The 26,265-nt window shown below is 46.9% G+C and overlaps 1 protein-coding gene across 3 annotated transcripts in view; it reads right to left on the reverse strand.

Annotated features, from left to right (window-relative positions):
* Nucleotides 1-21,436, reverse strand: part of CRTAP (cartilage associated protein) — a 209,038-nt gene extending 187,602 nt beyond the window's left edge. Inside the window, exons 1-8 of one of the 3 annotated variants that reach the window (XR_008554481.1) lie at nucleotides 20,890-21,436; nucleotides 15,111-15,260; nucleotides 12,716-12,887; nucleotides 8,596-8,724; nucleotides 6,884-7,029; nucleotides 5,247-5,330; nucleotides 2,795-3,003; nucleotides 1,358-1,427 (exon numbers count right to left, since the gene is read on the reverse strand). Coding sequence is in view for 1 of the 3 variants with exons in the window: in XM_008153992.3 (XP_008152214.2) it covers nucleotides 2,950-3,003; nucleotides 5,247-5,330; nucleotides 6,884-7,029; nucleotides 8,596-8,724; nucleotides 12,716-12,887; nucleotides 15,111-15,260; nucleotides 20,890-21,360 (1,206 nt within the window). In the remaining 2 variants the exon portion in view is untranslated. Of the gene's footprint in view, nucleotides 1-1,357; nucleotides 3,004-5,246; nucleotides 5,331-6,883; nucleotides 7,030-8,595; nucleotides 8,725-12,715; nucleotides 12,888-15,110; nucleotides 15,261-20,889 lie in introns of those variants that run through there. The other 2 variants (XR_008554480.1, XM_008153992.3) reach the window with 2 other exon arrangements.
* Nucleotides 21,437-26,265: the final 4,829 nt, after the last annotated feature.

The raw sequence follows: 26,265 nt of genomic DNA on the forward strand, positions 1-26,265 counted from the left end.
GAGGGAGAGAAGCATCCTCCTGTGGCACAAACCCCAGCCGCTCCGGACTCCCTTCTGGGGTAGGAGAGGGTCAGTCGAGGCGAAGCAGGGCTGCCATGGCCTCTTCCCTCTCGGGGAGATGGCCCAGGACGGGGCGGGGACCAGCCCTGCCCCGGCTGCAGGCACAGGAAGTCCAATGCACAAAACCTTTGGCTGAGGCTCATTTAAGGCTCCTTTCCCTTTCCCCTCCCCGCCTTGCATCTCGTTTAAACTCTCCACACTAAGTCATTCAAGCCTGGAGCCACCAGAAAAAAGAAGGCGCTGTTTGGGCGATGGCAGATGATCAAGAGTTCAGACAGCTGCGATGAAGGATTAGTTGTGGGTTTTTCTCAGGGCCTCGCTACACACTGTGTTGTAGCTCCATGTGCAAACACTATTAAATGAGAATGTTTGCTCTGGCACCGATCCACCTCCTCCCCCCAGCTCCAGCATTGAATTTTTATTTTATTTCATTTTATTTTTTTTTTAAACTGAAGGCGCTTAGGCTTACAGCTCACATTTAAAACTTAAAAACGTTATTTCCATAAATGTTGGCAGAAACCGGCCCCTGTTTATCCCACCGGCAGTCATAATAAACCCTTTCCCACTGACAATCTAACAAGTCATTTTCTGTTTGCCACCGAGTTTGGTTCAATACGATTTTTGTGCTCCTAACGTTCCCTTCGTAAGAACCCCTAACAGCAACCTTTCCTAAGGCGGCCTTTGTGGGCCATGGACCCCGCGGTTCTCCGGGATCCCAGGGGCCAGGACACCAGGTTCGTGGCAGGAAATAGAAAGTCTCAGGACGCGGGAAGATATTAGTACGTTGGCTATGTTGATATAGGAGACATTTCAGACAATTAGTCCCTTTTTTAAACCTATGTGCACACACACACACACACAAACCCTCAGCCACTCACTGCCAATGTCTGAACGTGAACAGGGGCCACAGCGGGTAGCCTCAGACCCGCCCAATGGGTACCCTGCCCGGGTTACCAGACCAGTGATGGGGCTGGTTAGATCCCCCCCGCCCCAGCCCCTGGGGTGGGCGGCCTCCCTGGGTGGACCAGCTTGAGGACACCAGACAAAGAACCGTATGGTGGGCAAGTCTGGAAACTCACAAATGTGTTCGCTTTTTTGTTTTGTTTTCAAAAGACAGAGCAGACCGATGCTGAGCCCGTGAGGTTCAATCCAGGAATCTTCTAGGGGCTCACATAAGAAACCCGTTCAGGGAGGTGCTGGGTGGAGGTCATGGAGTGCAGCCCACATGCCGGGGTTTCATGGTAGGCTTGGAGAAATCAGCTCACCTTTTTGTTTTTAAAGATTGGTGTTGTTTCCCTTGAAGTTAAACAGTTCAATAATTCGGTTGTACAGCCTTCAATCCTGCGTTTCTTCCTCAGGGGACATTGCTAGGATGGGGGTGGGGGTGATTTTCAATCCCCAGTGAAAAGAGGCCAAGTTCAGAGAGTGAATGAGGACACCACCACCACCACCACCACCACCCAACCCTGTGCGGAAAAACATCACCCACAAAGAGCTCAGCCCAGACTCAGATGCAAAGGCAGAGGACCCAACGGAAGCTCTGCAGGCCACAGAGGTGGAGGGAGGCAGACCCCCAGCCCAGCCCTGGCCCTGTGGTGGTCCCTGTGCATCTCCTCACACACTGGGAAGGTCAACGGCAGCCAGGAGCCTCGGGGGAGTTGAACAGCTGCTGGGTGCACCCCACCCCCCATGACTCAGGAACCCTGGGGCTGGGCGTCTACTCCCTGGGTCCCCCTCTACTTTGGAGTCCTGTCCTATGACCTCTCCCCCACGGACTTCCAAAGGAAGTCTCTCTGGTGGAGCAGAGGGTGGGACAAGGGGAGAAAGGAGAACCCCGCATCCCATGAGCGGGGGTGCAGCCGTCAGTGATGCCAAGAACACGGACTCCTTTGGCCACGCTGCCCCCTGGGAGTACAGACCCTGCTGATGTGGGCAAATCCAGCCACAGCCACAGTAGCAGGTTGCTGTCTTGAGGTGAGTAGCCTAGACCTTGACATGAGGACTTCATGTAGGTAAAAAAGGAAGTGCTCTCGGGAGAAGGGAAACAGGGACGGACAGTACCGCAGGAGAAATAGGGGACATCCCGTTCCCAGAGGCTGGACTAGTGGGATGGGGGAAAAGGAAGCTGCAAAAGCAAAAATGTGTTTTCCACCACCAGTCAATCATCCGTACACCGAAGCCCCCAAACGCGATGCCCCTTCATTCCTTTCCAGGCCATTGTGGGGAAAGTCCTGTCTCCTGCCTCCATCCCCGGCGTGTCCCAACCAGACTAAGTGGCTTATCGGAGGAGGGAATAAGGTTGAACTTAAAAAGCTCAGATTCCAGAACCCCACACTCTCCTGTTTTTCTCCAACCTCAAAGGTGGCTCCTTCTTAGTCCTCCTGGTGGGATTCTCATTGCTCATGGGGATAAAAAAATAAAATAAAAAAAACTAAAATCTGGAAGAGCAGGAAGGTCAAAGTAGGTTTTCACAATTACCATCTTTTAGGAGTATTTTTCTTATTTAAAATATAGTACTGTTTTTTTCTGCGGGGGGGAGGGGAATTGGAAAGGCTGGTGAGAAAGATAGGCATGAATATGAAGAAGGCGGGTGTGAATATGGGGAAGACAGGTGTGAGGATGGTACAAACACAGGGAAGGCAGGTGTGAACACAGGGGAAGCCGGTGTGAACACAGGGGAACCAGGTGTGAAGATGGGGGGGGGCAGGTGTGGTCACGGGGAAGGCAGGCTCACCCCTTGTTAAATGTAGTGAGAGGCGGAGCTTCCCTTTCACTTCACAGAGCAAAGAGAAGGCTCTGAGGTATCAACCACGTGGGCAGTTGGGAAAAGGAAGACAAGGAATCTGTGTTTCCTGCACATCGAAGGGAAGTGTCCTTGTCTCCTGTGGACTAGCTGGTCTCCTCCAGCTCCAAGAGGTCGTCCACGTATTCCACCACCTCTCCCTGCAAGAGACAACAGGACGCCTCCGCTGAGTGGGCTGCTTGGCTTTAAAGTGCGGGGAGCAGAGACCGTTCCCAAAGAGGCCGTTGCCGGCCGCCTGCTGGGGCCATAGCAGCCCTTCGCCCCTGCCCTCGGGCCCAGGGGACCTGGCTTCTCCCTGGGAGGGGACCTGGCTCCCGCTCCATGTGAACGTGGAGTCAAGTGCCCCCACAGATGCCCTGTGCGAGGTGGGCAGTCCAGCCACCCTCCAAAAGACCCTGCTCGGCACCCCCTTCTGTGCCTCCTCCCCACTCCTCTCCCTCTCCCGTTAGCTGCTACCCCACGGGAACACTTCCGATCCGTTCCTTGTCTGCCTTGCTCACCAGACCATGGGCTTTTTGGGGCCAAGACCTGGGTTAGTTTTCTTAACGTTTCTTTATCGGTGACCTGAGAGGGCTTTACTGAATCTTCGTGACAAAAGCATCCGGCGAAGTAGGAATAGAAGGGGGGCTGCCTCAACCTGACAAGGGCGCGACGAGATCCCGTTTCCTAGGAACACAGTGGTAGTTTTACTTCTTCTTCCATCTGGATGCCTTTTACTTATTTTTCTTCGCTAACTGCCCTGGCTAAAGCCTCCACCACAATGTCAAATAGAAATGGAGAGAGTGGACACCCTGTCTTGCTCCCAATCTTGGAAGGAAAGTATTGGTTCAGCAATTAGTATGTTGTTAGCTGTGTGTTTGTTTTTGTTTTTGTTTTTGTCGTGCCCTTGGTCAGTGGAGGAAGTCCCCCTTCTAGTCCTACTTTGTTGGGTATTTTTATCACGAAGATTCAGGGAAGCTCGCTCATGTCACAAGTGAGGAAACAACCTCAGAAAGCTAGAGTGACCTGCAGGATGACAATATCAATATTACCAATCAACTGTCTCTCTATACACTAGCAATAAATAATGGAAAAGTAAAAATGAGAAAGCAACGCCATTCAATTAGCATCAGGAATAACAAAATTTGCCCTGGCCAGGTAGCTAGCTCAGTGGATTCATCCTGATACACCAAGGTTGTGGGTTTGGTCCCCTGTCAGGGTACATACAAGAATCAACCCATGGCCCTGGCTGGTTTTGGCTGTGATTATTAGAGCCCTCAGAATGAAGGTTCGTGACTTTGTTCCCGGTCAAGGGCACGTACCTCAGTTGCAGGTTCAATCCCCAGACCCGGTCAGGAGGCAACCAGATGATGTGTTTCTCTCACATCAATGTTTCTCCTCTCTCTCTTCCCCCTACACCCCTCACTCCTTCCCTCTCTCCCACTATCAAAATAAAAATAATAAAAATATTGCCGAGACCGGTTTGGCTCAGTGGATAGAGCGTCGGCCTGCGGACTCAGGGGTCCCGGGTTCGATTCCGGTCAAGGGCATGTACCTTGGTTGCGGGCACATCCCCAGTAGGGGGTGTGTAAGAGGCAGCGGATCGATGTTTCTCTCTCATCAATGTTTCTAACTCTCTATCCCTCTCTCTTCTTCTCTGTAAAAAATCAATAAAATATATTAAAAAAAAAAAGATGTGGCATTGTGTTTAAAAAAAAATAATAATAATAATAAAAATATTAAAAAAGAATGTTTATTCTTGCCCTAGCTGGTATGGCTCAGTGGATAGAGCGTCGCCTGTGGACCAAAAGGTCCCAGGTTTGATTCCAGTCAAGGGCACATGCCTGGGTTGCAGGCTCGATCCCCAGTGGGGGGCGTGCAGGAGGCAGCCAATCAATGATTCTCTCTCATCATTGATGTTTCTATCTCTCTCTCCCTCTTCCTTCCTCTCTGAAATCAACAAAAATGTATTTTAAAAAAAGAATGTTTATTCTTTAAAAAAAAAAAAAGAATCAACACATGAACGCATCAGTAAGTGGAACAACAAAAAGTCAATGTTTCTCTCTCTCTCTCTCAAATCAACAAATTAAAAAAAAGAAAGGAAAAACAATAAAAGAAGAAGGAAGGCTCATCAATTTCCCCTTAAAAGGAAAAAAAAAAAAAAGAAGATGGTTGGAGGCTCCCGTGGTGGGTCCTGGAGCACCCAGCGTGCTGCAGCCTGGGTTCCTAGAAAGCCGCTCTGCTCAGGGCAGCGCTGACTCCCATTAGAACACCCACAGACACCACGTGTCTCAAGGCCCCCTTCTGTTTCTTATTTCAGGGATGACTCGCCTTCCAGTGATTTCAGCAAAGATGTGAGTAATATTTTCTTTTAGCCAGACGTGTGCTAAACATGAAAACTTACCTCATCGTCATCCATGATATTTTCCTGAGCAAAGTCATACAGCTCTTTCTGGAGCGTCGTCACGTTAAAGAACTGAACTGCTTCCTGTTCAGACACAGACAGGGAACAGTTTGCAGGACCCACCGTTTAATATCAGGACTGGGAGTGGGAGGAACAGGGCATGCATGGGGTTTCTTCTGGGGGTGATGGAAATACTTAAAATGAGGTAGTCTAGGCCATGGTTGCACAACTCTGTGAATACACTAAAACCAGGACTTGTGCCCCTTCCAAGGGTGAATTTTACTGTATTTAAATTATATCTCATTAAAAAAAAAAATCAAAAAAAACACACACAAGACCTGGCTGGTTTGGCTCAGTGGATAGAGCATCAGCCTGTGGACTGAAGGGTCCCAGGTTTGATTCCGGCCAGGGGCACATGCCTGGGTTGCGGGCTCAGTCCCCAGTGGGGGGTGTGCAGGAGGCAGCCAATCAATGATTCTCTCTCATCATTGATGTTTCTATCTCTCTTTCCCTCTCCCTTCCTCTCTGAAATCAATAAAGATATATTTAAAAAAACAAACCAACAAACAAAAACAAGCAGCCAACTTCCCTTGAATGATTATGTGAGTATGTGTGTAGGTGTGAAGGAAGATATAGGACTGTGTGTGTGTGTGTGTGTGTGTGAGAGAAAGAAAGAGAGATTGTAGGTATGTGTGTAGGAGTGAAGGAAAATGAATGTGTGTGTGTGTGTGCGTGTGTGTGTGTGTGAAGGAAGATGTATGAATGGCAAACCAGGACCGCATACATAAATCCCAATGGAAGTACAAGTTAAGAACAAAGATCACTTAGAAAAGACCTTTTGAATATAATATATAATCCCTGGAGTTCCCTAACACAATTTGAGGCCGAGTTTGTCCAACGTGGGGATTAAGTGATTGTCCATTAGTAAACGAGCCTACCACAAAGCTGTTAAAAATAATAACAAAGCAGGTGTACAGATGTGACATGGAAAATGCTCATGAACTATTAGGAAGACAAAGCAAGCTGCAAAACAGTATGTGAAGTGTGAGCCTGTTTCTGTAAAAACAAATAAATGCAGGCTGTAGAGATAACTAAATGTGCAGCTATAAGGCAGGGGGTAAAGAGGAAGTATGGAGTGACAAGGGAATACTTTTTCTTTCTGAGTAAAATGTTTCTGTAATGGCTTGAAATCTGTAGAATTTTTACTGGTTTAAAAATCAGAATACAGCAGTAAAACATTAGAGAGCAAAACACAGAAAATAAAACGAGTTTCCTTTCATTTCCAAATAACCCCTTCGCTTCAGGTGCAAAGCAGTCTCCTGAGACTAAAGAGGAGGAAAGGCCCTGACTGGTTGCTCAGTGGTTAGAGCACCGGCCTGCGCACCGAAGGGTCTCGAGTTCAATTGCCAGTCAAGGGCACGTACATGGGTTGCAGGTTCGATCCCTAGCCGTGGTCATTGAGCCTGCAGGGAGGCAACCAACGGATGTGTCTCTCTTGCATGGATGTTTCTCTCTCTCTCTAAAAATCAATGGAAAAAATATCCTCGGGTGAGGATTAACAACAGATAGCTAGATAGGTAGATAGATAGAAAGATAAAGGAGGAAAGGAATGTGATGCCCGGTGCATTGGCACTTACTGGTCTGGGCTGGAAATGCTCATCCGACAGGCCCCACTTGTCCCTGTGGTACTGGTAATACACCAGGTTCTGCTTCATGACCTTGTCGCTGGGGTCAAAGAGCAGGTAGCTGACCGCGCAGGGCGCTGCGTTCTTCAGGTCACTCACTGGGGTTAGGGAGAAAGAGGAACAGGACATCAATTGCTCTCACCTGCCACCCTTCCTTCAAGTGCAGCTTCCTAAAGGGAAAGGTGGTGCATGAGCCCCTTCCTGCAGCCCCTCCTTCCGAAAGCCTGCAACCAACCAGAATCACCCCTGGCTGGGCAGGTCACAGACCGGGTCTCCGTGGCAGCCTGGAGTTTTGAAACCTGGACGTTCCTTGTTAGGCAGGAACCTTTGCAGAAATGCCTACTGTCTTCCACCTTAGGCTCTGATCTGAGCTGGTCTCACATCCCTGGAACCAGAGAAGCCTGGGGCCCAAGGCCTAGAATGTCGTGGGGCTGAGGAGAGTGAGGGAGGATGTGCTTAGCAAATGAGCCTCCCCATTGGGGTCCTCAAGGGCCTGGGTCCCATTTGGATGAAACCACAACCTCCAGATCCAGGTGGGCCCTCCGATAGCTAAACCAAACCTAGAAAACCCAAATGGATGGTGGACTCTCCAGGCTGGAAGAGATTTGAAAAGTCACCTGGGCCCGGCCAGTGTGGTTCAGTGGATAAGCGTTGACCTATGAACCAGGAGGTCATGGTTTGATTCCTAGGCAGGGTACAAGGCAAGAGGGAGCTGATCAATGATGCTCTCTCATCATTGACGTTTCTATCTCTCTCTCCCTCTCCCTTCTTCTCTAAAACCAATAAAAATATATATATTTTAAAAAAAGTCACCTGGTCTTTTCATCTCCGGGAAGCAAGGTTCCCTCCAGCCTTAGAGTTGCCCCACCTCCGACAGCACTTTCATTAGCACAGGAGTTTAGGAGAGGTTGGGATTTGTCTTAGGGCTGGGGACAAGGAAGAAGGCACATTCCACCCAATTTACAACCCAGGAACACTATCAGTACCTTTGCTAAAGCTCTGGGTACGAATGAATAGTGCCGCCTAGTGGCTGTTTCTGGTAACGACAACTTTAAAACCAGGCTTTTATGAGCCACTTCTTCACAAGGCCCAGAAAGGGGTCAAGTGTAAGTAACAACACCAGCACTCAAGAAATGAGTGCGGTAGGTAAAATTATGTCCACTGGAAATGTTCTGACTGGTAAACTTCAGGCGAAGGGAGGACCAACTGGAAGGAAACTGTAACAGTCAGAAAAGTAAGGCCCATGACGGGGAGGAAGGGGAGTTAACGGCAAAAAGAACAAACACATTTATAAAGAGTTTGCTCTGTGCCGGTGTGTGAATACCCTCAGCGTTCCATGTCTAGCAACTGACTTGATCCTCACAATCGTATGAGGTTAGGGCTATTACGTCTACTTTGCCGATGAGGAAACGGAGACACAGAGAAGTGAGTGAGTGACAAAGCTGGAATTTGAACGCAGGCAGCCTGGTTCCAGGGTCTGTGGGCGGAGTCACCACGCATGCTGCCTTTTTGTGCGAAGCATGCATTCGGGCTGATGATGGGACCTCGATGGATCCTCCCAAAACCACAGGTAAGGGTCATGACCTCTCTTGTACAGAAGGGAAAGCTGAGTCTTAGAAGGACGAGGTCCCTTGCACAGATCTCCATAGAAGAGGATTACTTACACTTATAATAAGCAAACTGCAAGTAATGATACATGGTAGCCACAAACTTGTCCACGGGGTAGCCTCCTATAACTGGGGTGAGGTTCTCTTCGCACTGGAGTTTGCATTCCAGAACTTCTACGTAATGATCTGAAAGAATAGAAAAATGTTCTTTCTTTCTTTCTTTTTTCATTCCTTTCTTAATGGTCCCTCTGCCCCACCTCCCAACCGATAAAGGCAAACATGATAAATGAGGAAGGTAACATATTTGCAACACTTATGATAAAGGACTCAAACCTTTAACATGTCAAGTTTCTCAAATATTAACAAGAAAAAGACAAATAACCAATGCAAAAAGATGTGAAGAGAGAAGAAATGATAAGAAATGGCTAATAAACATTGTGAAAAGATGTTAGGTCCCATAATTAAGAAATATAGCCCCACCTAAGATCATTTAAACTGTTACATTGGCAAAATTTTAAAAATATGATGACACCCACTGTTAGGGAGAGAATGGTGAGATTTACACTCTCATATTCTGTTGTTAGAAGCAAAACAGGAACAAACTTTTCAGCGAGCAATTTGCAAAATTTATCAAAGGTTAAAATGCACATTTCCTCTGATCCAGCGGTCTAGTTCCAGGAAATTTTCTTTAGACAGAGCCACACATAAGCATTGTTTAAAACAGCAAACAAACATGGAAATAACCTAAATGTCAATCAACAGGATGGTGATTAATAAATTATGGTACAGCCCTAGCCTGTTTGGCTCAGTGGATAGAGTGTCGGCCTGCGGACTGAAGGGTCCCAGGTTTGATTCCGGCCAAGGGCATATGCCTGGGTTGCGGGCTTGATCCCTTGTAGGGGGCATGCAAGAGGCAGCTGATCAATGATTCTCTCTCATCATTGATGTTTCTATCTCTCTATCCCTCTCCCTTCCTCTCTAAAAAAAAGTCAATAAAAATATATTTTAAAAAATAAAAATAAATAAATTATGGTACATATAAATCTATATAGACTTTAAAACAGATTAGGAGGACCTAAATATAATAACATAGAAAGATATCAAAGACTACATTTCCCAGACTCCTTTGCAGTTGAATTGGGGCTATAGGACTAGCTGTGCCAATGATATGTGAATAGCAACAACTAATAAATGCTATTTCTGGGCCTGGTTCCCCAAAATTTCTAAGTAATACTTAGCCCCCTACTTTTTCTCCCTTCATGCAACCTCAGGCAAAGACTCCAGAAAAACGGTACACATCTTGTTGGAAAGGCACTCTCTTATATTGCTGGTAGGTGTACAAAATGGTAACAAAATACTAAATAATTTATGGAAACGTTTATTCTTTGAGCAATCAATCCCACTTAAGTTGACACCTCCATAATTAGAATAAAAAGTCTAAAATGTCCCACTGCAGTATTATATGTAATAGCAAAACCCAAATGTCCATCAGATAATTGAATAAACTGTAGTATATCGCCCCCCTCCCCATGCCAATGAAGTATTCGGCAGCAATAAAAAAGAATGATACAATCTCTGTATACTCGTTAGGATACATTGTCAAGTGGAAAAAAACTAAGAACAGAACAGTGTATAAAATATGGTACCTATTCTATAGGAAAGAAGCAGACAAAAAATAGGAAGGAAATAGATTTGTATATACAGAACCTTTATAGAAAAACAATGATTCAGGCAAGAATCCTCAACAGATGCTAAATCAGAGGAGTGGGGTGGTGGGGGAGACACAGAATTTGATAGACAGCAAGTTGTACCTCTCCACAAATTACTTATTAATTAATCTCAAAAGGAAAAATAGTAATTATATTGTGGAGACACTGGAAGCTGAAAAGAACCTGCCCAGCAGGCATGGCTCAGTGGTTGAGCGTCGACCTATGAACCAGGAGGTCACAGTTCGATTCCCGGTCAGGCACGTGCCCAGTAGGGGGTGTGCAGGAGGCATCCGATCCATGATTCTCTTTCATCATTGATGTTTCTCTCTCTCTCTCCTCTCCCTTCCTCTGTGAAATCAATTAAATATGTTTTAACAAAAAAAGAACCTTAACCAAATGCTCAAAAATTAGCATCACCAATAAGGGGTAAACAGACACCACCCACATCTGGATGTGATACTGAGGAGGACACTTCTGTAATGGTCCAGCCAAACACGCACAACCCAAATCCAATTGTGAGGACTCATCATAGAAACCCAAACTGAGGAACCTATACTAATAAAAGGGTAATATGCTAATTAGACCAGACGTCTTCCGGACATCCTTCCTGACAAAGCCTGGCCCAGGAAAAGCCACCCTGCCCCTGGTCCCGGTCCCGGGCGCCTGTGGCTGCGGCCCGGGTGAAGCCGCCCTGGTCCCAGATTGTGAGAGGGATGTCCGACTGCTGGGATCGGGCCTAAACCAGCAGTCAGACATCCCCCAAGGGGTCCTGGATTGGAGAGGGTGCAGGCTGAGCTGAGGGACATACACCCCCCTCCCATGCACAGATTTTGTGCACCGAGCCTCTAGTATTCTCTAAAGGCATTGGCCTACATTCTTAGAAAATACCAGTGGCATAAAAAAAAAACAAGAAAGGCCAAGGAACAGCTCCAGATCAAAAAACACGAAAGAAACAAATAATTAGGAAACATGATTCTTGGCTATAATGTACCAGGCAAAAAAAAGTTGCTAGAAAAGATATTGGGACAGTTGACAAAATTTGAAAATGGACTGTAGATAATAGCATTGTACCAATATGAAGTTGCCTGAATTTAATAACTGTACTGTGGCTATGTAGAGAATATTATTGTTCTTAGGAAATACACTCAAGTATTATGGGTTAAAGGGTCATGATGTATGCAACCTACTCTCAGATGGTCCTGAAATGAAAATAATTATACACACACACATTGGGAGAGGATGAAAAAGTAGCACACTCAATGTTAAAAATGAGTGAATCTGGCCCTGGCCCGTATGGCTCAGTTGGTTGGGGTGCCGTCCTGTGCGCGGAAAGGTTGCAGATTCGATTCCCAGTCAGGGCACGTGCCTGGGTTGTAGGTTTGATCCCTGGTACATGGTGGTTTGTTATACTCTTCTCTCTATTTTTTGTATATGTTTGAAATTTTCCACGACAAAAAGGTTTTGGTAAGGAAAAAAAAAAGAAAGGAAAAAAGAAAAAAGGTACTCAGATGCCCGGGCCGGTTTGGCTCAATGGATAGAGCATCGGCCTGCGAACTGAAAGGTCCCAGGTTCGATTCCAGTCAAGGGCACATGCCCGGGTTGTGGGCTCGATCCCTAGTGGGGGACTTGCAGGAGGCAGTCGATCCACCATGATTCTCTCTCATCATGAATGTTTCTATCTCTCTCTTCCTCTTCCTTTCTCTCTGAAATCAATAAAAATATATTTAAAAAAAAAGAAAAGAGAAAAGGTACTCAGTGGAAAAAGAGATACCTGAGGGGGAGGGGGGGAAATGATTTAAAAAAACCCTAGATTCAATAATTGCCAAACCACAAGATTTCTACAGCCTTTAACCAATGAAGTGCACAGAGACTCTCCAAGGGGCAGACAGTGCTCAGCCCTGTCCCAGACTTATTTGACTAGGGCACCCTTTCTATGAGGTGCCGTCCTAGGCTCAGTGTTCCCAAAACCAACTTGGGAAACCTTTTTCTGGCCACTTCCCATTTTCTGGAGCGATGCTGCCCACTAGAGGTTCAAGAGAAACCCTCGGGAAATCTGAGCCAATATTGTCAATTTTCTTTCTTCATTCTCTCCTGTGTTTTCTAAGCTTCCTACAATGAACATGCACTGTTTTATAATCAGACAATTTCTTTCCAGAAGTTATCTTAGTGACCACTACTTTTAGAGGCTCATTATACTCTTCATTCTGCCTTTGTTTGTGCTGAAGAGTTCCCACTATGAGAGTGACCTCAGTAACGTGAGGCACGAGGTACTCCTGGGCCCGTTTTTATTTTCCCAGGAACCTGTGGGGACTCTGTCACTGGGCAGGGCTGTGCTCGAACGGTTAGACTCACTGTTTCTCCAGAAGCCCTGCCAAGTCTGATCTGTGGAGGTGTCCGCCACACTCCGAAGTTCCTCAGAGGCCACGGGCAGCCACCCCATTCACATCCAGGATTCAAGCCCCACCAACCTGCTATGGAAAGATAGAAATCCTTGAAGTCCTTGATCTCCCTGGCGCCCTCGCAGGCGGCGAGACACTCGTAAAAGGCTTTGAAGAAGTCGGGAAGGGCCAGCTCCATGTCGGTGATGGACGTCCGCCAGTTCTCACCGTTGTATGCCCGCACGGCTCGAATGAACAGGCTCTGGAAAGCAAGGAGAAGCTGGTGAAACTCCCAATCTGAAGGGCCCTGTCCTCCCAGAGGGATCAGACCACCACAGAGCTCCATTCTCATTCCTTCTGAAGACACCACACTGAGCCGTCAATAAATAGGAAGCCAGTTAATGACTTATTTCTGTCTAGCTTTTTCTACCCTGTGTACAAAGGTACACGTCCTTTTTTAAAAAATATATTTTTATTGATTTCAGAGAGAGGAAGGGAGAGGGAGAGAAAAAAAAACATCAATGAGAGAGAGTCATTGATCAGCTGCCTCCTGCATGTCCCCTTACTGAGGACTGAGCCCACAACCTGGACATGTGCCCTGACCAGGCATCGAACCCTGACCTCCTGGTTCATGGATTGATGCTCAACCACTGAGCCACACTGGCTGGGCCAATGGCACGTTTCTTATTTCATTTAATTCAAAAGGTAGCAGGTGCTTAATAATAAAATCAAGTTCGAGTCAAGGATAAAGAGGAAACTATAGTGAAAGAAATCAAAGCAGCAGTCCCCAGGGGGTCAGGGTTTGGGGCAAAGGCAAAGGGGACATGAGAGAACATGTTAGGGGAGATGAAAATAGTCTATGTCATGATTATGGTGGGAGTTACAGGACTGCATATATTTGTCCAAACTCATTATTTAACTGTATATTTAAAATCTGTAATTAAAATTTAGATACATTATACCTCAATAAAGCTGATCTTAAAAATTGAATCCATGCCCTGACCGGTTTGGCTCAGTGGATAGAGCGTCGGCCTGTGGACTCAAGGGTCCCAGGTTTGATTCCGGTCAAGGGCATGTACCTTGGTTGCAGGCACATCCCCAGTAGGAGGTGTGCAGGAGGCAGCTGATCGATGTTTCTCTCTCATCGATGTTTCTAGCTCTCTATCCCTCTCCCTTCCTCTCTGTAAAGAAATCAATAAAATATGTATATTTTTAAAAATTGAATCCAGGAAAAGATATAAGCTTGAGAGCAGGAGTCGAACACCCGTCCCCTAACGGTGCAGTAACAAACAGGGAGGCCATGCACCAGCACCCGTTCCTGGGGAGGGCAGCCCTGTGCCAGACAGAAGAAACTTCATGGAATTTCTGCTCACTGTTGACCAGATCGGGTAAAAGAGAAATGACGAGGGCTGAGGAGGCAGCGTGGTCTCACAGGAAATAAATACCGATCTCGGAGACACGCACAGACCTGCTAACCTGGAGGGGCCAGGACAGCCTCAGCGTTCTCTCCTGGAAAACTAAGGGGACCCCAGGAAAGAGACTTCACACACTACGTGTGAGGGTCACCACTGCTGACAAAGTGAGCTGGCCGGCTGGTCACACTGTGGGAAACCCTGTAGTCAGACCTTGGGCTCCCCCGGCTCCCCCAGGATACTTTCAACATATCCCTGTGTTTTCAATCCTGCCCTACCTCCCATTGGTACTCCTGTCCCCAGTGCCTGAGTCCAACAGGCCCAGACAATGGTAAGTGCAATGGTAAGAGGGGTTAGGGTCTTCCTCGTCTCACTGTCCTCATTCATTCTCATCAGCATTCCTCTTTGCAGATGCATAGATCTAAATAGCTTCTCACCTGTCAAGTCTGTCCTCCTAGCCTCTCTATTCCCTTTCCACTTGAATCTATAATAATAAAAGCGTAATATGCTAATTAGACCAGACGTAAGCCGGGGCTGCGAGGGAAGCCCAGGTCCCGGGTGCCAGAGGGAAGCCAGTGCCAGCAGCTGGGAGAAGGAAGGCCTACTCTTGCACGAATTTTGTGCATTGGGCCTCTAGTAGGTATATATGTTGAGAGAGGGAGAGGGAGAGGGAGAGGGAGAGGGAGAGGGTGTTTGTGTTTAAAAATATGTCTCCTAGTTTCATCAGAAATGGAAACTTATGTTTCTGTTTCTTGTGTTCTTGGTCATTTTTTGGATGATTTCCAAGACTTGTCTTTATTTTACCATCTTAAAACTGAATAATCAACTGACCATATTTCTAAAATGTAGCACTGAAAGGAAAGGTGGCGTTAAAAGCATCATGGAAGGTAAAATCTCATGCATAAATGGATCAGATTTGTGCTTGAAAAAATCAATCATTTCTATTGTCACGACATTCATCAAACGTGATCAAAAGTCACTAGAAGTCCTTAGATGTCTACACTTGTTCAATGAGATACACTTCTTCAACAATTCACATTGCGACTGACCAGTGTGTAAAACTCCAAATATACCTCGTACGACTTGGTTTCCAAGTCTTTGATGTAGTCCTCGGCATCAGGCAAGCTCTTGTAATAAGCCATGTTTTTCTTCATCATTTCATCATCAGGATGCTTCAGTAGAAAGGTGTGGGCAGCTGCTATAGCTTTTGGAAGATTATTTGCCTAAAGTAGAAAGAAGAAAGCCACTCAGTGGATGGTGAGCAACGACTTTTGCAAAACTAGAAGGTCTATTGGATCTTCAGCTACTTAGTGTTTCTACACAATGTTCCCAGCTTAGGGTTCAGAGACTTCCATGGCCCATTAATACTTGGTCCAGCTACTCTGGGTGAGTGTTTATTCCCTGAAGGTGACTAGATGGCCTCTGTGGGCCTTTCACAATCTACTCCCCCCTGTCTCCATCCTGCTCCATACCCCAAAAGGCTGGCCTTTATGGACCATAACAATAGACTCCTGCCTGGCCGGCGTGGCTCAGTGGTTGAGTGTCTTCCTATAAATCAGGAGGTCGCCGCTCGATTCCTGGTCAGGGCACTTGCCCAGGTTACAGCCTCGATCCCCAGTGTGGGGCGTGCAGGAGGCAGCCGATCAATGACTCTCTTTCATCATTGATGTTTCTATCTCTCTCTCCCTCTCCCTTCCTCTCTGAAATCAATAAAAAAAAAAAAATTTTTTTTAAATAATAAAAAACAGCCCTGACCGGTTTGGCTCAGTGGATAGAGCGTCGGCCTTCGGACTGAAAGGTCCTAGGATTGATTCTGGTCAAGGGCATGTACCTTGGTTATGGGCACATCCCCAGCTGATCGATGTTTCTCTCTCATGGATGTTTCTAACTCTCTATCCCTCTCCCTTTCTCTCTATAAAAAAATCAATAAAATATATTTTAAATACTACTACTAATAATAATAAACAAAAACAAAAATAGACTCCTTTGCCCTCTAGATTCCAGTGGGATTCATCAATGAGGAACCCCAACAGGAGACTAAAGAAAGGGAAGAGTGAGGTTGGGTTATTTAATCTCCTGGTTCCCTCTCTGCCTAGTCACCTCGGGCTGCTGTTGTCCCTTAACTGAAGGTCATAGCTCCTCTCAAGGTGACACTTTCCATATATACATACTCTCTCCTTCCAGGTTCTTTCCTTTGCCTCTTTGGCCTAGGAATGGTCACACTCCACTGTTACCAGCCTCTGTAAGTAAGTGCCTTATTAACAAATGTCCCTCCAATCGCCCAAATGACAACACCACATCTTTCCTGCCAGTCTCTGACACATCAGTATTTTCCTGAGTCTCTCACAGAACCTTCTGCTTTACCATTCTCTCTCTCTCTTTTTTAAATAATGTTTATTGATTTCAGAGAGGAATGGAGAGAGGGATAGAAACATCAATGATGAGAGAGAATCATTGATCGGCTGCCTCCTACACGCCCCCCCACTGGGGATTGAGCCTGAAACCCAGGCATGTGCCCTGACCAGGAATTGAACTGTGACCTCCCGGCTCATAGGTCAACACTCAACCACCGAGCCACAACAGCTGGACTTCACCATTCTCAATGACTGTCACCACCTGCTCACTTACTCGTCCCTTCACTCAGCAAGTATTTTCTGAGAGCCTCCTACATGCTAGGCACTGTTCTAGAAAGTAACAAGGGGCAAAATAGGGGTGTGGGGGGGTGAGTCCCTGTCTTCATGTACCGTACATTTAAGTAAGTTCTCCTTATCTCCCAGCAACCTCGATTAAGAGCCTATTATGTAGCCTGTGTTCTGTCTTCCCGCCTTTCCCACCTCTCTGTGGGCTCAGCTGGTGTGTCCATCTCCCCCTCCACACTAGGATCCTGCTAGGACCCAGCAGTGTCATTCCTGTCTGCATTCCTCGTGCCTGGCACACCTCCTGGGACAAGGCAGGGCACAGGGTCCGTGATTGCACTTGACAGTATGACTACATAATATTGCCATAAAAATCAATCCCCATTTTCTTCTCTTTTTCCCTTTCTCTTCTCCACGGTTAGGCAGTGGCCACCTGATTCTGAGTTTTACTGCTTCACAGAAGGTAATTTCTGGTCAGAATGCAAAAATGACTCATCTGACAAAATCCTTATGCCCGTGAGAGAACTTGGCAGGTGTGAGGAATGAAGGGAGTTGGGAGAGGGAGCTGCGGGCAGAAGCTGGCTGGCCTGAAAGAAGAAGAAGGACAAAGAGAGAGTCCCCTAGACTAGGAAAAACGTTCCCCCTTGGCATCTGCGGAAGCAAGGTCTGTGGCCTGGGGCTGCAGCCTGGCACCCTTGTGGGCAGAAGTCTTCAGGGAGGAATGATGTGTTGGGGGGCAGGTGCTCAAGACGGCAGAAAGATAGTGAGATGGACTCCTCCCTGTGTGGACACGTGACCAACAACCAGAGAGGCCCCCCACATTGATGTCCTGGCTCTGGCCTCCCCTGGAATCATGGCACAATCATGGTGGGCGCAGGGGAGGCACCCGTACATGTGCCCAAGAGTCCTCCAGCCAATCTGAAGGGCCACTCGGGGGCAGGGATCAGGGAACTGGGGTTGGAGAGAGAAAATAAAGGGATATTTGGAACACTTGGATTCCTGAGAATCAAAGGGTAGCACATATCCGTACGAAATTCCCCCAGAATCGGAGCCAAGTTGTTCAGAAACAACGTTGGTGGCTGTAACAGGGAAGCGGTGGGTGGGGGTGTTTTGAGGACGCCAGTCAGTGGCCGGTGGTGGGACCGCGCTGGAAAGCGTTCTGCAGAGTTTCACAGTCCTGGCCGGAAAGAGGCCGGCCTGGCAGGGGAGGGGAGGAGGAGGCCTGAATGCAGCCCTTTCACCGCATGTGCCAGTGGAGTGAGGCTCGCATTCTCAGGAGAGCACCTAGAAAGAGGGGCGGAGAGGGGCCTTTTTAAGGCCTCTCACTGGGGACCTGAGTTCACAAAACGGAACCCCCTTCTGAAGAGCACAGGGTGCTTACTCGCTTTAACTCAGCTCTGCCGGCTGGGACAGAGGCCACGTCTTGGAGAAGGTGGGTGGGAGCTCCCTGCCATGGGTTCCTAAGAGAGAGACAGCCACCTGCATGAGAGGACCCCCCCACCACCACCACCTGCCTAAAGAGCCACTCCTAAGTCGGTGTGGTGGCAGGCCTTCTGAGTTTGGGAAAGGGTGGTGCCTGCGAGGTGGCCAGCTCTCTCTGCTCGGAGTTCAGAGTCATTAAGGATTTGACAAAGCACTACAGCCCACTTTTTCCTTGGCCTGTGGGGAAGATAAGCATTTTTTTAAAAATATATTTTTTTTATGGCTTTCAGAGATGGAGAGAGAGAGAGAGAGAGAGAGAGAGAGAGAAACATCAATGATGATAGAGAATCATCAATCAGCTGCCTCCTGCATGTCCCCTATTAGGGATCCAGCCTGCAACCTGGGCACGTGCCCTGACTGGAATGGAACCATGACCTCCTGGTTCATAGGTTGACGCTCAACCACCGAGCCACGCCGGAAGATGAGCATTTCAAGGAGATGGTGACCACAGAGGGAGCCCACAGCGAGTGATATAAACCTGAGGCAGGCTGGCGACATGAAATCCATAGAGGGCTTGAGGACTTGAGGGCTACACGCCTGGAGGGTGGCCCCTTCTCTACAGATCACACATCCACGCCTCCTCACCTCTCTCTGCCAGTCTGCACTCCCCATCCCTCCCCGTGTGTTCAGATCAGACATGCGTCCTTAATCACTGAAACAGGGACCCATCAGACTGGCACAGAAGCATCCACCCAAATCCTGTCTCTAGCCTTTAGGTGTCTGGTAGAATGTAGGTGCCTGTCAACAGTCGTTTTCTCTCCACCCAGAAACAAAACTTGGAAATATAAACATCATTAAGAAAAAAAAAGGAAAAACACACCATACAATATCACCGCCTAAAATCTGTGATTTTCAGTCGAAGCAATGAAGGTTCTTCATATTTATTAATAAAATTCTTAATGTTTTTCTGCCCTATAAGAGATCTCAAAATGCTACGATGGTATTTTGCTGACTTTTAAGTGAGTGTTACGAGGATATTAAAGGGTTTTGAAGAGAAGCTATGAACTTCCTGACCTTTGAGGATGCCATGATGAAGGAGAAAACCCAGGCCTTAGGGTCACATTGAGTAAAATGCTCTTCCCTTCCTCCCTACATCACTTGATGCAATTTCATCTATTCATGAAAGAAATCAGAGCTTTTGCTATTCTCAAGTCTTAAAAATGAAGTGTTTCCCCTTTTGATTATGTGATTCAATTTTGGTTCTGACTGCATTTGCCAAAAGCTATCCAAAAAGAGAGAGAATTAAACAAGTCATTTTTAGCTTAAAAAAATAGTGCTTGAATGAACCAGCCCTCATTTTTCAATGTCCTGTAAATTTATTAATCTTATCCCCGGTTCCATCTTAAAACTTTTTTTATTGCCAGGACAGTCACAAAACTGATACCTATAATAATAAAAGCGCAATATGCTAATTAGACCGGACCTTCCGGGTGAAGCTGGGGCTGCGAGGGAAGCCCGGGTCCAGGGTCCAGGGTGCCGGAGGGAAGCCAGTGCTGGCATCCAGGGAAAGGAAGGTCTACTCTTGCACGAATTCGTGCATCGGGCCTCTAGTGTTATATAAAAATATACTTGAGCATAAAATAACCCAGCTTTCTCCCTAGCCAGTTTGGCTCAGTGGATAGAGCGCCGGCCTATGGACTGAAAGGTCCAGGGTTCGATGCCAGTCAAGGGCACATGCCCGGGTTGTGGGCTCGATCCCCAGTAGGGGGTGTGCAGGAGGCAGCCAATGATTCTCTTTCATCTCTGATGTTTCTATCTCTCTCTCCCTCTCCATTCCTCTCTGAAATAAACTAAAATATGTTAAAAAATAATAATAACCCAGCTTTCCTTCTATTTGCGGTTTAGTGCTATTTTATTGCTCGTGTGGCTGTTTCAGTGGAAATATGAAAAACAGATCTTGCAGGCCAAGCACTCAAAGCAAAGTTAAACAAAACAACCAACTTCTACACTCCAGAGTCTGGCAAATGTCATGCGTCTAACTTTGCAGTCATTAAAAGAAATGCAATTATACTGTTTTTAAAATCCTTTCCGATTAGATAAAGCAGAATCTGGGCTCTCTTGGCAAAACCCAGTGAAGACCCACAAAGTTAACGCCTCTTTATCCAGTCACAGGGAATTCAGCCCATTCTTAAAATTTGCGGGTCTCCAAGGATAGAGAACTGCAATTTGTGTCTATTTTTAGCCAGCAATCACAGACAGAATCAAAGCAGCCGCAAAAAGGAGAAAGACAGCTGTGTTAAATTTAAATCTAGAAGACAGACATCAGAGAGCACCAAACCCTGATGAATCAGTGCTTAAGTTCTGCTCCTCCAGGCAGGGGTGTGTTGTTCTCCCCTCTCCTGGCCTCGATTTCCTCCTCTTTTAAAGGGACTAGGCAGCTCCTCAGGTACTCTGTTACTGAAAGGGACTTGAATGGCATATACTGAAAAGCGGAATCTGTCCTCCAATAATGGGTAACAACGACCAGGCAGTGCATTGCGCTAGATGTTCTATGCACGTATTCTCTGCCTCAGAACAACCCTTCAGGAAAGGTATTTCCATCTCCGAGATGAGTCAGGGCGACGTGATGTGGAGGCGTCCTTTGCCAAGGCTGTGGGCGCCTGAGAGCTGGGTGCAGCAAGGGCGGCGGAACCCGGCCCGGCACTAAGGGGGCGGGGCCTGCGCCGAGGGAGGGGAGGGGGCGGGGCCCGGCGAGGGCGGGGCGGGGGCGGGGCCCGGCGCGGGGAGGACTTGCCTTGAAGTAGGCGAACTGCAGAAACTTGTAGGGCTCCCGGCGCTGGAAGTCGGCCAGCACCTCGCGGCTGGGCTGCGACTGGCGGAAGGCTGGCAGGCCCTGCTTGCAGCGCTTGAGGCAGTGCGCTCGGCGCAGCAGGCCCCCGAAGAGGCGCAGCTCGGGGTAGCGGGCCAGGCCGGCGGCGGGCTCGGGCTGGGGCGCCACGCTGCAGTTGCGGTGGCAGAAGGCCTCGCTGTCGCGCAGCAGGCGGTGCAGCCGCAGGCTGATCTCCAGGTAGCCCACGCTCTCCGCCCAGTGCTCGCCGCTGTACTGGTCCAGGGCGTGCCGGTAGGCCGACTCGAGCGGCATCAGCTCGTCCCGCGGGAAGCTCCGGAAGCTGTAGCGCTCGTACTGGGCGCGCCCGGAGCGCAGCGCGCAGCCCGCGCACAGCAGCACCAGCAGCGCCCCGGCCGCCCCGCGTCCCGGCTCCATCGCGCCGGGCGGAAGGAAGGAAGGAAGGACGGGAGCCAGCAGGGAAGGAAGGAGGACGGCGCGAGGCCGCGGTGCGGAATGCCGGGGAGGCGGGGACGCCAGCCTCTGGCCCGCCCCGTCCGGCCGCCCCTCCCCGCCCGGACCGAGGGTCCCTGCAGCTGCCGGGGTGGGGATGGTGCCCCGGGAAGAACCCGCTGCCTTCAGGTCCCAACACTGTCCCACCGGGGCTGGGGCTCTGCTGTTCACTGGTTGGGGGGCGGCGGTCTGCCAGCCAGACGCTGCCCTAATGGATCATAAACTTTATAATCACGTAGAGGACTTGTGAAAACGCAGATGCCTGGGCTGTACCCCCAGAGTTTCTGATTTAGCAAGTCTGAGGGTTTCCATATGTGTGTGTGTGTGTGTGTGTGTGTGTGTGTGTGTGTGTGTATAGTTATGACTTAGAATTTTATTCTAATGATCTCTTTAATTTTATTTTTCAATTACCGTTTGCATTCAATATAATGTTGTATTCGTTTCAGGTGTGCAGTAGAGCGGTTAGACAATCATATACTTTACAAAATGTATCTCCCCCCCGCGATATTTCCAGTACCTACCTAGCACCATACTTAGTTATTTCTATATCATTGACTATATTCCCTATGCTGAGATCCCTAGGACTATTTTGTAACTAACCAATTTGTCCGTTATCCCTTCACCCATTTCGCCCAGATGAATAGGCAGAACCCAGAGGATTTTTAGGGCGGTGAAACTATTCTGTACGATCCTATAATGGCGGATAAGTCTTATTATACATTTGTCAAAACCCATAGAATGGACATCAAGAGCGAACCCTAATGTAAACTATGAACTTTGGGTGATTGGGATGTGTCAGTGTAGGTTAATCAGTTGTAACATGTACCACTGGGTATGGGATTCTGATAGTGGGGAAAGCTTTGTGTATGTGGTGGCAGGGGGCATACCAGAAATCTCTGCTCAATTTAAAAAAAAAATGTTTTTATTGATTTCAGAGAGGAAGGGAGAGAAAGAAACATCAGTGATGAGAGTCAAGCCTGCAACCTGACCCGGAATTGAACCATGATCTCCTGGTTCATAGGAAATCAATCACTGAGCCACACCAGCTGGGCTCTGCTCAATTTTGCTGCCAATAAAACTTCTCTTACAGTAGTCTATTTTAAAAAAGAATGGGGGCCGTTATCTTTAAAAAGTTCCCTCATTTGGGGTTTCTCTGATGTTTCCTCAGGATTAGATTCAGATAAGTTCGTTTGGCCAGAAAACCACAGGAGCATTATTGCATCTCGCTGGTGTCACATGGGAGAAACACAGTATCTGCCTCCTCTCAGTGAGGTTAATGTTGATTACTTTGGTAAGGTCATGGTTTCGCCACTTCATTATTTTTGTAATTAGTAAATGTTATTCGCCGAAACCGGTTTGGCTCAGTGGATAGAGCGTCGGCCTGCGGACTGAAGGGTCCCAGGTTCGATTCCGGTCAAGGGCATGTACCTTGGTTGCGGGCACATCCCCAGTGGGAGGTGTGCAGGAGGCAGCTGATCGATGTCTCTCTCTCATCGATGTTTCTAACTCTCTATCCCTTTCCCTTCCTCTCTGTAAAAATAAAAAAAAAAAAAAATCAATATATTTAAAAAAAAATGTTTTTGGTGTATAGCAGCACTTTTCTTAATAGCAGAAAGCAGAAATAGCCTGTCCAAAAACAGGGTTATTGTTGTTTTTGTTTGTTTGCTTGTTTTATTGATTTTAGAGAGTGGAGGGAGGGAGAGAGAGAGAGAGAAACATTGATGTGAGAGAGAAACATCAATTGGTTGCCTCCCTCATGCACCCTGGCTGTGGATCGAACCTGAAACCTGGGTATGTGCACTGACCGGGAATCGAACCTGTCACCTTTTGGTGTATGGGATGACTCTCTAACCAGGTCACACCAGCCAGGGCTGGATTGTTGTTGTTTTTAAGTGAGAATATATGCACATAGAATAATATTTTACATCAGGGGGAAATGATAGAATTATAGCTACACATAACACAGTTCAATCTAAAAAAAATAGAGAATAACTTCATTTGTCTAAAGTTTCAAAGTATGTCAAAGCACACAAAATATTATTTAGGAATGCAAATACTGTAGTCTTACCTCTCACAAGCACTCAGGATAATACCCTCTGTGATGAAGAAGGAACCACACAGACACTTCGGATAGTGATTTCCTGTAGGGTGGAAGGAAGGGCATGGAATTGGGAGAGGGTCACCTGGGGGAGAAGGGATGGGAGTGAGTATGAGGACACTCCCTGTTTCATGTTCTATGCCATACATGTATTTTTAAGATATTATTTTACACTTAGTTTTTATTTTAAAACCATTTTTAGGGAAACAATTGCAGTAGTGATATAAAGAAAATAAAATGAGGAAGTGGGACGGAGTTGAGAAAGGTTGCATGAGGGGGTGGTGATGTTTGAGCAGAAACCTGAATGGAGAGAAGGAGCCTGTCGAGATGGCAGAGTTCGGGGGAGAGTTTACCTGGTTCCCGGTTGCCTCCTGCCCAGAGCATCCATGGCCATCTTACTTGGAGCTTGATATCCTGAATGTGTGGAGAACGTGAAAAAGGCAAACACCCCAATTCAAAAACAGAATTGGACACAACCAGAAATGTCCAATAAAGCAACAACAACCTTGCAAAGATGTGGCTGAGAGACCCGGGTGATAGAAAGAAGATGGGAGAGAATGTTTAAAACAAAGTCCTCACCGTGGCCACTGTGGTTCCGTTGGTTGGAGCACAGCCCAGTACAGCAAAACGTTGTGGGTTCAGTTCCCAGTTAGGGCACATACCTAGGTTGCTGGTTCACATTGATGTGTCTCTCGTTCCCTTCCTCTTTCTCTAAAATCAATAAACATATTCTCAGGTGAAGGCTTTAAAAAAATTATTGAGAGAATAAACAAAAGCAAAGTCCTTGTTTTTTGTTTTTTTCCCCTAAGCCAAGCCTCACTTAGGATATTTCATATTTTTACTTACCTCAAAAACATACCTGTTTTTAGAAACTGAAAGGGAATTTCTTGTCCCTATGAGAACATGGGGACAAGGACATCCTAACACTCATGACTGTCATATGGCATGCTGCTAACTTTTATTGGAGCTATGGGGAAACTGTTAGCTGAGTATTGCACAATTTTATCTTTTTATTCTTTCATAACCATAACCATTAAGTGGGTTGTACAACTTAACTCCTAAACACGGGTCTCAGGATTTTCTGTGTCAGAAAACTTGAAGACGTGAGAAAGATTTGGAATTGCTGCACAGCCCAACTGTCCACTTCAGCAGGCCCAAGACTTTAGGGTGGTTGTTTTTTTTTAGTTTTAAAAATATATTTTTTTTTACTGATTTGACAGAGAGGAAGTGAGGGGTCACATGCCCAGGATTCCCAACATGCAAGAGGCAGCCAATTGATGATGTTTTTCTCTCATAGACGTTTCTATCTCTCTATCCCTCTTCCTTCCTCTCTCTCTACAAATCAATAAAAAATATTTTTAAAAATAGACCTTTTCATTATTAGATTTAACAAACTTTTGCACCCTAACCGGTTTTGCTCAGTGGCTAGAGCATCAGCCTGTGGACTGAAGGGTCCCAGGTTCGATTCCAGGTCGGGGCACATGCCCAGGTTGCAGGCTTGATCTCTCCCTCTCCCTTCCTCTCTGAAATCAATAAAAATATATTTAAAAACAAACAAAACAAAAAAAAAACAAGCTTTTGCAAATTGCTACATGTTTCTAAATACCTACTTTGAATTTCTGTTCCTATCGCTGTCCTTGGACCACAGTTGGAGTAGCACTGGTCTCTATTAGAGCGTGTACTGTCATTGTGTACCTGAGCATCTTTTTCATTGAAGATGAGTCCTTACAGGGCGACAGCTTTCTCATGGTCATTCCATATCCCCCACAACCTGGAACAGAAGGCTTTACGTCCGGCACACTATATATGCACACTTCATTTGGACAGGAACTAAAAATGTATGAGCAGAAAGAGGCATGGCCTTGTAAACATGAAAGTCAGGCTTGAAAGTCTGACCATGTGACTTTCAAGACTCGATTACTTCCTGGCTCTGAGGCTATTGGCAAGTCATTTAACGCCACCGTGCCTCAGTTTTCTCATCTGTGAAATGTGGATAATAACATGCAACTTGGATCTTGAGGCAGAGTGACACACTGATGGTAAAGCAATCAACCCATCAATGGCCATTATTGTTATTGCTGGTTCAACTACCATACAAAGTCAAACACTAAAATCTCAGAAACAGCCCTAGCTGGTTTGGCCCAGTGGATAGAATGTTGGCCTGTGGACTGAAAGGTCCCAGGTTCGATTCCGGTCAAGGGCATGTACCTTAGTTGCGGGCACATCTCCAGTTGGGGGTGTGCAGGAGGCAGCTGATCAATGTTTCTCTCTCATCGATGTTTCTAACTCTCTCCCCCTCTCCCTTCCTCTCTGTAAAAATCAATAAAATATATTTAAAAAAATAAATAAAAATAAAATAAAATCTCAGAAACAAACTACACTATATAGTCTCTGGGCAGGCTTTTACTGTAAAGGGCCAGAGAGAAAATATTTTAGGTTTTGGGGCCAAAAGGACTCTGCTTCAGCTATTCGATTCTGCCACTGTAGTGCAAAAGCAGCCCTATGTAACATGTAGAGAATGGGGAGACGCTGTGTTCTTACACAACTTTATTCATAGACACGGACATTTCAGTCTCATTGTCTTCAAACGTCACAGAATATTATTCTGAAAAGTTTTCAACCATTTAAAAATGTAAAAACGATTCTTAACTGACAGACCGTATAAAAACAGGCATCAGGCCAGATTTGAGCTGCCAGCTTTAGTTTGTTTAGCACAATCCTGTGTGAAACAC

The sequence above is a fragment of the Eptesicus fuscus genome, chromosome 18, assembly GCF_027574615.1.
Source record: "Eptesicus fuscus isolate TK198812 chromosome 18, DD_ASM_mEF_20220401, whole genome shotgun sequence".
Classification (NCBI taxonomy): Eukaryota; Metazoa; Chordata; class Mammalia; order Chiroptera; family Vespertilionidae; genus Eptesicus; species Eptesicus fuscus.